Source organism: Piliocolobus tephrosceles, chromosome 7, assembly GCF_002776525.5.
Source record: "Piliocolobus tephrosceles isolate RC106 chromosome 7, ASM277652v3, whole genome shotgun sequence".
Lineage (NCBI taxonomy): Eukaryota > Metazoa > Chordata > Mammalia > Primates > Cercopithecidae > Piliocolobus > Piliocolobus tephrosceles.
The window spans coordinates 62,366,086-62,379,536 of record NC_045440.1 but is presented as its reverse complement, the minus strand read 5'-3'; the positions used below and the strand labels follow the sequence as shown (position 1 = coordinate 62,379,536).

Here is a 13,451-nt window from a genome sequence, read left to right as displayed (position 1 = left end):
TTTATCTGTTAGTTTACATAACTTGGAAATTTTATTATCAGACTTATTCAGTGTGTCAGTTATTTTCCACTGGAATGATTTTTGCCCCTGCTCCCACCCTGGACATTTGACAATGACTAGAGATGTTTCTGGTTGTCACAACTATGGCAAAAACTGCAATTACTTTTGCACCAACCTAATAGTATAGGGAATGCTACTGCCGTACAGTGGGTGGAGGTCAGGGATGCTGCTAAATATCTTAAGAGTGCATGGAATAGCCCCTATAACAGAGAATGATCTGGCCTAGATGTCAGTAATACCAAGGTTGTGAAGCCCTGCAATATATGTAGTATTGCTCAGTTTATATTGGTTAATCACCTAATATGGAACATAAAAATTCACCACTAGTTTTCCCAAGGAAAACATCTTTATGATAATACAGTAACTTGAATCCATCCAGGTGCAAAATTTTTAAGGCTTAACTGGAATTTAGTATCTAAGGAAAATTTTCTAGCAAAAATTTTATTTTAAAGCATAACTTGGTATTTAATATATTGGCAGTTAATACCTATTTTTAAAATAAGGAGCCATCAATATCACTCATAAACTCTCTTTATATTTGAAAAGCATTGTGTTAACTGCCTCCTGTATGTTTCTTTCTTAATAGACTAACACTGTATTTAGATCTTAGTCCCTATACAGATATCTTATGAGGTAATGTTGGAAGCTCTATAGGGTGTTTTGCAGCATTGATTTAAAATATTCCATGGATAACCCACTTGCATAGAAGATGATACTAAAAATACAAACAAAATTCATTCCCAATCTGCCCATTTTCTTCAGCCGGAATACTAGCTAGGAAACTCCTAATTTAGTTTTCTACTTTATGGTTACCGTGTTTAAGTTGATTCCTTTCTTCCATAAAATGAAATTTGAACAGGTGGAGTGAGCTGAAAAGACAATTGATTGGAAGTGTCTTGAGAGGCATAGAGATGCCTGAGACCCAATCACTGCCCATATGTCTAAACCAGAATAATTGCAAGACATATAATAATATACAGAATAATTGCAAGGCACATAATAAGACCAGTATGTCTTCATCACAAATCCTCTGTTATTTGTACATCTCCAGTGCTGAGAAATGAAAACTGATGTTCATAGCAAGATTTCTGAAATTCTTTCCTAATCATCAAGGGAAGAATAAACTTGGGCTTGATGTTCTAGTTATTTGGTTATGTCCCAAAGGTTGTTACCAAAGGTAGTTCTCATGCATGGACAGGAATTGATCCTCAGACATCTGAACCATACAAAGCTATATTCAGGAATCCTTGTCTTTCTGTTGCAGGACCTGGGAGGAAGGCAAGGTGCTCATCTTTGATGACTCCTTTGAGCACGAGGTATGGCAGGATGCCTCATCTTTCCGGCTGATATTCATCGTGGATGTGTGGCACCCAGAACTGACACCACAGCAGAGACGCAGCCTTCCTGCAATTTAGCATGAATTCATGCAAGCTTGGGACACTCTGGAGAGAGGCTGCCTTTCTGGTTCCATCTCCTTGGGTGTGAGGATAGAATTTCGAACACTAAGACTCTTAATCCCCTTGACTTGCAGCCTGAATAATTCTCAGCCTCCTGCTAGGGTTAGAAGATACTAAAGGGAATATTTGCCTCGCTGCAATTCGTTTAGGAAATGCCCTGCTGTGTGTCATCTCGTGAAAGCAGTGGTCTTCTGCCAGTATTTAAGGTGAACATTTGATAGCTTCTACCTTACCAAAGATATTTTTTCCACATAGAATAGATCTAATTCAGTGTATAAAGAGAACATATGTAGAAACTGTGAATGGATTGCTTTAGTTTGTAATTTTTCTATGCAGTTATATTTTTCTAGTGTAGCTAGACTATTTTGTCATCATGTCCCACTACATTTTTGTTGATGTTAATGACAAGCTGTATAAATGCTTTACTTCTAGCTGTTTAATGGTAGCATACTGGGAAACTCAGACGTCCCTGTTTTAATTCTTCTTAGTAAAAAACACTCATGAAAAAAGCAGTTTTATTTTCCTAATATAAAAAAGAAAGAGGTCATTATGCCAGTGTCTATGAACTGTACCCATCCCAACTCTCCAGTCATTTTTTTTTTTTTTTAACCTTGATTGAGATCCTCTTCTCACTATGCTAGTGGTGGGGATATTGACAAAATCCTATTTCTTTCAAAGAGGAACTTTTCACACTGAAAAAAGAGCATGGAATTATCTTATATTGTTATAGAAGTCCCAGATGCAAATTTTTATGCTAATTATTAGAGCTTCTGGGGAAAAAGTATAGTTCATGGAAATAAAAATATGTTCTTTCAGGGCTAGGTGGATAGGTGGCTGCTAGGGTGTCAGGTTCCTGGCTGTTTCGCCATCCATGAGGCAAGGGCTGAGAATACAGTGTCTTTGCCTATGGTAGATTCATGTGAATGACAGGAAGCCAGCTCTTCAGTCTTGGAGATGATTTCTGCTACACTTCTGTAGAAATGTTAAGGATGGCAGAGTAAAAGGTTACCAAGAACGCCAGGATCTTTGTCCTGGGTGTAGGAGGTCCAGATTGCTTTCCTTTTTGATGAAAGAGTTTGGAAGACTGTCCCATCTCTCTGGCTTGAGAAGCCTCTGCCATTTTGAACATCATTGTGAAATAGCAATTATTATCATCTATATTTAGTTTTAACATTACCCACAACATAGAAATAACAGTTAAAAATCGTCTTGCCTACTCATTCCAAAGATGACCAAGTCATTAATTTAGTAAAGTATTAATGCATAAGATTTTGTGTGTTTTGAATCAAAGCTAACTAGAAATGTTAGCTATAAGAATGTAATGATATTCATGCACTGAATTCTAAACCAATATGAACAAAAATGCTGCAGGAATGGCACAGAGGTCACCAAATTTCATTCACAGGTAGAAAAAACGTGTGCTTTCTTTTCCATCTAAAAGCAAAAGGAGACTTTCTTTATCTCATTTAAAGAACAGCTCTTTGAAATTGAAATTGACTCTTTTTGCTTGACCTTAAGGACATTAGCTTCCAGTGGATAAGTTTGCAAAATACTTTTCCTGTTCTTTTGTCTTGCTGGTATTGAAAACATCCCACTAAATCAGATGAAGAGGCATGGGAGGAAAAATATCCAAATTAATAAATAAAATTGAGAAGAGAAGGCAAACTCTTGAAAAGTAAAAAGGTATTTGTGTCCTTCAGTATTTATTGAACAGAGGAAATAACTGACAAGGGCAATACAATTCAATGCTCATGTAGTAACATTCGCATCACTTATTGAATTTGGTTCTCATATGTATATTGCATACACATAAAGAAATCCAAACTATAAGTCATCATTGTTGAGCCATCATCTTACATTCGTGTAATGAAATTATGGAAGAGAGTAAAAACTAGCTCTTAACTTAGTAAATATGGTATTTAAAATCAGGTCACTTCAGTAGGGTTCTAAGTATTGCCAATTGAAAAGCTAGAAATGGCATTACTGTTGCAAAGTGTTGTCAATAATTGACTCCAATAGCATTGTAAATACTTGTATCCCATAACTATTTTAAACCCAAGCAATAAAATGGATTTTCTAATTCACTTTAATTCTTTCTTTCTCTTACTTATGTCTTGGTACATAAGAAAAGTGTTTCTGTCACTGCATTGGTAGAATTATTTCAATGTTATTATTTTTGTGATTTCCAATGTCTACACAAAAATGAATTAATTTAATTTATATTGTGATACAGTTGTTTGAGAATATTTTTTAATTCTATTTCAACTTTATTTCTCCAAGGGTATAATATAAAAATTACTTCTGTTATTATTCTCTACCAATAGGGAAAAAAATTAAAATATTAGATCCATTGAGAAAGAGATGTAATAAATAATTAAGATTAGTAATAACATTATCGGGGGTGATTTTGACGAGTTGAATAATCTCTTTCCCTTGAATTATTTAACTAACAAATTAACTCTCCCAAATATTTAAAATGTAAAATCATATTTTACTGCCCATTATTAACTAAAATATTTTTGTTTGACATTGAGCACCAACTGGTCATACTGATAAATACCCATGTCATGCAGATGGCTGGGCAAGCAAGAGATATCTAAAAATATGCACCGGTCTTGGAAAACATGGCACAAGTAAGGATATCATATCATATGATGTCCGTTTATTTTATATCTGATTTCTTTTGAATGGATAGTTAGGGACTGCATTTCTAAGGAGAATAGGTAAATAAAATGACCTTTGACATTTCATCTTGCATTTCTAGTCTTCTCTTATTTCAGTACTTGCATATTTAACCATCCATATGGGTCTTGCTCCATGATTGAATATTTACCCTCTCAGTAACAACCACGTTCTTTCTCCACATCTTTAATGGTTGCAGGAGGGTTGGGGGACAAGGGGTAAATGGTTTGATAGCACTTTTCTTTGCTGTAGTGACCCAGTTGAGACAACTGGAATGGATTCATTAATCACTGACATGTGTTTTCAATGAGACAGCTCCTCTGCAGACACATGCTACACTAATGGGCTCTTGAACTGCCTGTGGAAACTCACATTGCTCAGATGAAATAATTGTATTTCATGTGCATGTGTCTTCCTTTAAAGTCAGCTCATGACAGTCAGCTAGTGGCCTGACAAGAGATGTGACATCAAAATAATTTTTTTGCAGGATATCAAAATAAGCAAACTTTGCAAATACCCAGACCTATGAGAACATGCTCTTAGGCTAAACAATTCAATGCTGGTGATGAGGTCAAAGGAAATAATTCAGTAAGAATGGAAATTACCAGAGATGCTATTGTCTCAGGGCTTTGTACTACATGAAACTTGACAGTGGTGTCTGCACAGTTTAACTCTGATACATTTACTTGGAAATGCACTTAATTTTGAAAAACTGGAGAGGGTCCTTGTGTGATATCTCAGAAAAATTCTTGTCCTAATGCAGTGTGTGCATCAAATTTAGTTTTTTATTTTTTCAATTTATTTACTACCATAAATAGGAAGGATAATCTTTTTTACATAAATGCCTTGCATCATCCTCCAGTCCCCTCACTGCGGGGCGGGGGGAAAAAGCATCTCTCAAGTCTTTGTCCAACTTTGGCTGCTCAGACCGATGGCTGGTGACAGTCACTGCAGGGGGTCAGGAGTGGAGGACCTTGTGTCAAGCAGAACACACGTGTCTGTGTGGGTCAGTTGCGCATGTGCTTCCTGGGTGGCTGATACCACTGAAGGCCAGTGTGCGGGAGCATTGGTGTGACTCAGGGTTCAGTCCAGAGCCAGGAGTGGCTGAGTGTTCTCATTCTCTCCCTTCTCCTCATGTTTCAGGGTCCCAGCTTCTACCACAGACTGAGATCTAACAAGAGGGGAGGGAAAAAGACAGAATTACAAACAATTCATGGTGACAATTTTGGAACCTTTGAAGACATCTGGATTTTATATTTCTCTTTTTAATAGACACTCAAAAATTAATTAGGTGCAGTGGAACATGCCAGTAATCCCAGCTACTCAGGAGGCTGAGGTGGGAGGATCACTTGAGTCCAGGAGTTTGAGGCTGCAGTGAGCCATATTGTGACACTGCACTCCAGCCTGGGTAACAGAGGTAGACCCTGTCTCCAAAATAAAAATAAGAAATAAAGACACCCAAAATAACTGCATAATGTGTTCCCTTTCGTATCTCTGTTTTTCTTACTTTTGCTTGCTATACCATATTTTTATGGCAAAAAGACATTTTGGAGTATTGGAATATTCTTTGCAGTGATCACTTCTCTTGGTAAAAGGGACATATGTATTCTAGCCACACTCTGCCCCAGCATCTAAATATCTTGTGTACCTTGAGATATATGTTGAATTTTTCACGTTTTAGTGTACCTTTTAAACCTTTTGTCCCTCAGAGTCACTGGAAACTATCATGCATGATGTTAAGACCATGAATCAGATGGTAAAGTTAGACTCTGTCCCTTACTGGCTGGGAAGCTTGGGGGAGTTCTTGAAACTCTCTGGACCTTGATTCTCTCACCTGTATATTACAAGTATTACCTACTTCCCACAGTTGTTGATAAGGACTACAACTAATAATATACATAAAGCATTTGGCATGGAATTATAGTTAAAACTTATGAAGCACTCTTATGAACAACCACTATTGCAATACTAGTAATGGTCATTAGTTTTTGATGTGTCCTTTTATATTGAAGTAATAATGATTTTTTCTAAGTTTATAATATGAATTAAACCAAATTATTTTTCAGCTTACAGATAAAAGATTATAAAAAGAGTTATGCAGTAGATATTTAATAAATGTTCACAACTAAAAACAAATTATTATGAAAATTGTTAAATTGTTCAAATATGTAAAACTTACATATATGTGCAATAAATTGTTCACTCAGTAGACCTGGGGTGCCCAAACCCTACACCTTACAAGTTTTCAAGACTGGCCTTTGGATCCTCTGAGCCCTTAGAATAGCCTACCTGATAAGAAGATCTTTGTATATCTGAGACCTTAGTTCATGCCAAGTAGTTTATGCTAACGGTGTGATTTATAGTGCATGCTTGCTTTTGTATGTCTGGGCTTTTAGGTCACACTGTATCAGTTTGACCCTTTTAAGGCAGTAAGAGTGTCAGAGGTGCTTGAACCAGAGCAACTCCATCTTAAATAGGGGCTGAGTAAAATAAGGCTAAGACCTGCTGAGATCATTCCCAGAAGGTTAAGGCATTCTTAGTCACAGAATGAGATAGAAGGTTAGCAAAAGATACAGATCATAAAGGCCCTGCTGATAAAACAGATTGTAGTAAAAAGCCAAACAGAACCCACCAAACCAAGATGGCGATGAGTGATTTCCAGTCACCTTCACTGCTACACTCCCACCAGCATCATGACAGCACTAGCACCATGCCATAGCAACATCAGCAAGTTAACCTATATGGTCTAAAAAGTGGAGGCATGAATAATCCACCCCTTGCTTAGCATATAATCAAGAAATAACCATAAGAATGGGCAACCAGCAGCCCTCAGGACTGCTTTTTCTATGGTGTAGCCATTCTTTCATTCTTTTACTTTCTTAATAAACTTGCTTTCACTTTACTCTATGGACTTACCCTAAATTCTTTCTTGCACGAGATCCAAGAACCCTCTCTTGGGGTCTGGATCGGGACCACCTTCCGGTAACATCTTTCTGGTAAACCACGAAGGGTTGATACTGAGGAAACCCCTGACCCAAAGACTAACTTTGGGTAAGTAAGTGGTGGGGTCTGGTAACAAGAGGGGATGGGGGAAGGCTGAGGACTGAGCAGTTAAGGTCAGTCACAAAGGTACTGCATGCCCATGAGACTGACCCCACCCCCCAATAAAAACCTGGACACCAGGGCACAGGTGAACCTCCTTAACTTACAACACTTTGCAGGTGTTGTCACACATCATTGCTAAGAGAATTAAGTTCTGTTCATGTGATTTTACTGGAAGGACAACTGGAAGCTTACAACTGGTCCTTCCTGGACTCCTCCCTACGCATGGCCTTCCATTCCTGATTGCAACCTATATCCTTTTCTGTAATAAACCACAACTGTCAGTCTAACGACTTTTCTGTGTCCTGTGGGTCTTTCTAGTAAGTTAGGAAAACATTACTAAAATTATCAAATACAGAAAAGGGTGGTCTTGATGACCCCCTCAACACAATGTATTAAAACACTATGTTTGCACATGGTATTGTTCTAAGAAGTTCTTGACATATATTAGCTTATTTCATTTTCACAATCCTTAGTTGTGTATTAACATGTATTTACACTGACATATATTAACCTTTCATTTTCACAACCCTTAGTTTTTACAGACTGAAAAAACTAATGGACTGAGAAGTCAAATGATGTATAAAAGGCAACAAAAATAGAAAGTGGAGAAGTTGCCAGGTTTATTACCAACACACAGCTCCTGGGCATACCAAAGGCCACAGAGGTGTTTAGCTAAACCCTCTAGTGTTCCTTCCACCTCACCATAAAAATCAGTGTTGGTTTGCTTAAGTTTTCTGTCTCCTTTCAAGATATGTATGTACTGTGGAAAGGATAAAATTAAGAACTCAAGAAGCAAATCAGTACAAGTATCTCAAAAAAATTTATTTCTACTGTAACTATCAATCCATTCAAACAGTCCAATCTTATATACCAAGCTGGATCTTTGAAAGTGAAATGGACTCATGGACTCATTTACTGCTGGGATGGGATAGAGGAAGGAAGCCCTAGGTTGTAGTTTAGCCCCAGCCCCCTAACACATTTCCAGTGCATTTTTCTCTTTGTTTAAGCCCAGTGTTCATGTGGGGAAGGGAGAAAGGTAGGTTTGTACGAGGAACAGAAAAGCAGAAAATCCAGAGGCATTAAAACAAACAGCAAGCATGAAGACAACCAGGGGAGCACAACCACCAACACAGGCCAACCTCCCTCCAGCACCTTGGACAGCTGCCCGCCTGCTTTGACCTATGGACCCTGTGGAAATGAAGAATATTGGTGGCCATCTACTTTTACAGACCTTAAACTCCATTTACCTTCTGTCATATAACTTCGCTTTATTCCACAACATGGCATGTGAACCACAGTCACAGAGTTAGAGGGAAACAGTAACTCGTCTAGACCAACCTGATAGGAAATCTTCACTAAGGAGTCATGTAGCCTCTTCTCGAACATAACCAACTTGAGAAACCTGCTCCTCCATGCCCCTAAAGAGGCAACTCAGCTAGAAAATTCTTCCTTACATTGAACTCAGATCTGCTCTTTCTAAACTTCTATGTACAATTTCTGGTTCTTTCTCCTGGAGCCACCAGAGTAGATGCAAGTACCTTTTAGCCCTGACACACTCGCCCAGCCAAGGCTAGTCAGATTCCTCTTGTGCCAAGGTTTCTAAAACTGGACACCTTAGCACTCTCCTGTATCTCTTCATCAACTGGCTGGGTTGCCCGCATACTCCTGGTGTGACCTCAGAATAGAGTAAAATAATTGCTTCACCTTGTTGATTTTTTGTTTGTTTTTCGCCCTGTTTGCTTCTGTTGAGGTATTTTAGAACTGCATTAGCCTTTCTGGCACTGATACAACACAACCAAAGCGAAATCTGACTTTATTTACACATGCTGCCATGCTGCTGTTCACCATTTATCTCCCATCTCAAAGGTACATGGTTGGGTATTAAATTTCATTTTCTTGAATTTGCCTCATGTTTCCAATCTATCTCCATCCTTTTGGATCTTGAAATTTGTTACTCATACAAATGATTATCTGTGATTTTTGTGTTTTGGATCTGTTTCAAAACTTTCCCTTTCACTGTTTTGGGAGCCACTATGAAAAGAAAATCAAATTCTCAAATAATGAGTTTTTAAATAATCACTTATTCACACACTCATGCTAAGAAATATTCGTGAACATCTGCCATATGCAACGGACTATGAGCAATGTGCCAAAACCTGTTTTTTTTTTTTTTTTTTTTGAAACGGAGTCTTGCTCTGTCGCCTGGGCTGGAGTGCAGTGGCCCTATCTCAGCTCACTGCAAGCTCCGCCTCCCGGGTTTACGCCATTCTCCTGCCTCAGCCTCCGGAGTAGCTGGGACTACAGGCGCCCGCCACTTTGCCCGGCTAGTTTTTTGTATTTTTAGTAGAGACGGGGTTTCACCGTGTTAGCCAGGATGGTCTTGATCTCCTGACCTCGTGATCCGCCCGTCTCGGCCTCCCAAAGTGCTGGGATTACGGGCTTGAGCCACCGCGCCAGGCCAAAACCTTTATTCTTTTGTGGAAATACTGCTTCAGTTATCCAGCCATAGACCCACAAACAGACTTAGAATCACTGTGACAGGCACCCCCATTACCTAGTCAGAGGAGAGGCAGTTTTTTGGGGGAAGGTGTTAGACATGAAAGGAAAGCAATGAAGAAAAAAAGTTATCTTTCACACATTATTCATAGTTCTTGTTCAGGTAGCCAACTTTCACTTCCTCCTCCACATGATGTCAAATTGGGATCTACATGATTTCTTCTAATAGATTTATTGGCAGCACAGTCCCAGAATGCAGGCTCCCTTACCTCCGCCAATAAACTGTATGCCATGGTTGAATAGTGAGTAGCAATAGGAGAACTCTGAGATACAGAGGCCGAGGAACTAAACATAACTTTTTATTTTTCTGGTTTACATTTTCCCGAGTGAGAAGATGAACATATAGTCGTTTTACTTTCAGCATGACATAATTCTTGTTACCTGATCACACAATAAACATTTGATATAAGTAGCACATTACGTTATGAAGTATTTTAAATTCACTGGAAAGAAATAGAAAGTAAATGTTGCTTTTCAAAACCTCTAGAAAAAAAAGAAATAAAGCCAAGAGAAACAACCTTCTAAATCTCGCCCTCAGTACATTCAGCTGATTCAAAATGCTCTCTGGGAAGACCAATCAACTGCTCACTAACCAACATGTCTCCACCACTTCTAAACAGAGTGCTTAGGAATTCTGCACTTAGTACATTAACTATGGAGAAGCCACTTGCTTTCAGGCTTTGTTGTCCAGATCACTCTTGGTGGTAATTTCTTCATTCAGTGACTTTGACTTCTCACAAGAAGCTTAACACATCTGCTAAAACAAACATTTCTCTTGGGTTCTCTTTCCAACACTGAAAGCCAGCTTAACCCCAAGGAAAGGCAGGGGAGTGATTTGAGTTATTTCAGCCATCATTGTCTCAGTGGTGGAGCAGGCAACTCTAACAAGGTGTCATTGTAGCCTAGATAGCCACATTTTGTTTTCCTGCTATTCTCTCTCTCTCTCTCTACCCTTCTTTACTCTACCCACCCTTGCTTCACCATCTCCCTTTCTCTCTTTCCTCTTTCTTCCCCAAAATTGGAACTTCCCCACTTCATTAAGGATCTATGGCTGTGGTTTTTACTGATTCTAGTAGTGATCAATGCCTATGAAGAACAAGATGAAAATGGAAAATGTTTGGCCATGATTCAGTCCATTCTGCACAGACCTACAACTGGACTGAGAGTTCTGCTCCCAGGTCTACTTTTATGTTCAAAAATTTATTTAGCTACCTTATCTCAACAGCTAACACTCACCTTTTCTTCTTCTTACCAATGCCCTGCATTGCTTTCTTGAGCTATGTGGACCCCAAAGAGGCACAGGAATGCTGCTCTCCAACCCCAGCATTCACCAAGAGTCATAGAGCACCCCAGCTACAAGGAGCCTCAGGGGTGATTCAGTCAAACGTGCCTTTGAATCAGGTTCTACCCATCTGTTTTCCAGGATCAACATCATCATTTCTTCAGGAACTATGCCACAGTACCAGCTTTCTTTCTTAAAGTCAACAACAAACTTGGTTTTATGGAATAACACAGAATTGCCTAATATCTTAGTGAGCCTATGTAAAGACTTCTAAATAGGAAGAAATAAGTTTTTAAAAAGGTATCTTCAAATAATTCTAAGTAATTCTGCTCAGTTTTTTTCCCCCAAATAACTTTAAGTATCAAGGAAATTCCCCAGAGAAGCTCCAGCGTGGGCTTGAAGAATGATGGCTCCGTCACTTGCTTTGTGATCTTGGGTGAATTCGGCCTCCTCGTGTGTAAAATGAAGATAGGATAGTGGCCACATCATGGGTGCCGGGGATGATGAGGATTAGATAAATTAAGGTGTGGAAAGCGTTTAGCTCAGTGTCAGCTGGGTGTACACATTTGTTCTTTATAGCTCTTATTATTCTTCCCTATTTGCAGATAAGAAAATTAAGGTCCAGGAATATTGATTGATATTCATTTATGAATTTAGCCACAAAGCATGAATTGAACTCAAAATTGCCATGGCCCCACTAAAAAACTTACAAGAGAGAATTGTGTGTACTGACACATTATGTGATGTGATAATACATGAAAAACTAACATTTCAAAATGGATGAAGTCTAGTATTTTAAAAAATCAAAATAATTGATAAAATAATTCCACATAAAAGCTAACCTTATTACCTTACTTAATATCTTTAAGTTTTTAGAAGTAACACAGAAATTTCCATCGGCCTAACAATTATTTCTGTAGCTTCAGCGCAATATAGTCATGGTTGTTTTCAACTGTGTAAAGCCATGAGATTTCTTTCTACTATAATGCATTCAATAGTAACCTTGATAAGGCGACTTAAGGAATATTTGTAGGACATGTATCCTTCTGTTCAGCTACCAAACTCTTCATAATAAGAATCATCCTAGCAGGCAAAATGATTGTGCTCAATGGGAACAATTAATGTTTACTGAATCTGATAAATAATTTTTTTAAGAGAAGCCTAAGCAGCAAATCTTTTCCCTATCAAAGTAAACAAAATAACCAATAAACCTCTCTCTGCTTTGACAATACAATTTACCACAATTTACTGTACTGGAAATATAAGAAAACAGTCCAAAAAAATAAATGTTCTATAACTTTTGAAGCAAACTATTTTTAGAGTGAGCCAAACATTCAATTCCCAGCACTTGCCTACATGTACTTTAACTCATGTGTCAAGTATTTCTACCAAAATGTGGTGGGCTTGGACATTGTCTGCCCATCTTGTAAAAAAGAAGAAAGACCCCCCCTCCAAAAAAAAAAAAACATGTGCACCTTCAGAAAGGATGGAAACGGGTGGGTTTCATGAAAAGCTGCACTGTCCAATACAGAGCCCTGACCACAAGAGGCTACTGAAGACTTGAACTTGGGCCAGGTTGAATGGAGATGGACTGTAAAAGGTAATGTACACACCAAATTTTAATGACTTAGTACCAAAAAAAGGTAAACTATCTCATTTATTTAAATCACACAGTGAAATTATAATATTTTGGATACATTAGGTTAAAGAAAACATTAAAATTAATTTCACCTGCTTCTCTGTATTTTTGTAACATGTCTATTAGACAACTCAAAATTCCATATGTGACTCACATTTTTCCATCGGATAGCATTGGTCTGGAGCCTCATTTACTCCATTATGCTTGTGACTGAACCTAGAATAATCTAGTATTCCTTATTTAGAAATCTATAGTCATGTTAAAGAGTTTCGGTGACAATATCAGTGTCTATCATCACGAACACTCGCTGTTCTAAACCCTTTCCATGTATTAGCTCATTTAGTTCTCAAACTGACACTCAAAAAGCGCCCCTCCTGTCCCTGTGACAGAAGAGCCGTGTTCTTAGCATTACTGTTGTTAAAATTCTAACTGGAAAGAAACTTTAGGTTAGACTCCATTCATCTGTTATCATTTAGATAAAGGTGAAATTGTACTTGTAATTGTATCTCAAAATAAATAAATAATATGAATAAAACTCGAGGAAGTAACAGTTGTCTGTGCTTTTTCCATTTGCATGCGTTCTTGCTATTTTGTTTAGCCAAAATATAATTTCTCCTGCTTTTTTGATCAGGTTAACGCCACCTAGTTTTAAGGATACCTGAAGAACAGT

The 13,451-nt window shown here is 38.1% G+C and overlaps 2 protein-coding genes across 7 annotated transcripts in view; one reads left to right on the top strand and one right to left on the bottom strand.

Moving 5' to 3' along the window:
• The window catches only part of ASPH (aspartate beta-hydroxylase), a 225,311-nt gene extending 221,707 nt beyond the window's left edge, over positions 1–3,604 (top strand). For all 6 annotated transcript variants that reach the window (XM_023222351.1, XM_023222353.1, XM_023222350.1 and 3 more), the window contains one exon: positions 1,325–3,604. In XM_023222351.1, coding sequence (XP_023078119.1) covers positions 1,325–1,475 — 151 coding nt within the window. In that variant the 3' untranslated portion in view covers positions 1,476–3,604. The remainder of the gene's footprint in view (positions 1–1,324) is intronic.
• The window catches only part of CLVS1 (clavesin 1), a 208,387-nt gene continuing 198,121 nt past the window's right edge, over positions 3,186–13,451 (bottom strand). Inside the window, exon 6 of the mRNA XM_023222360.2 lies at positions 3,186–5,370. Coding sequence (XP_023078128.1) covers positions 5,283–5,370 — 88 coding nt within the window. The 3' untranslated portion in view covers positions 3,186–5,282. The remainder of the gene's footprint in view (positions 5,371–13,451) is intronic.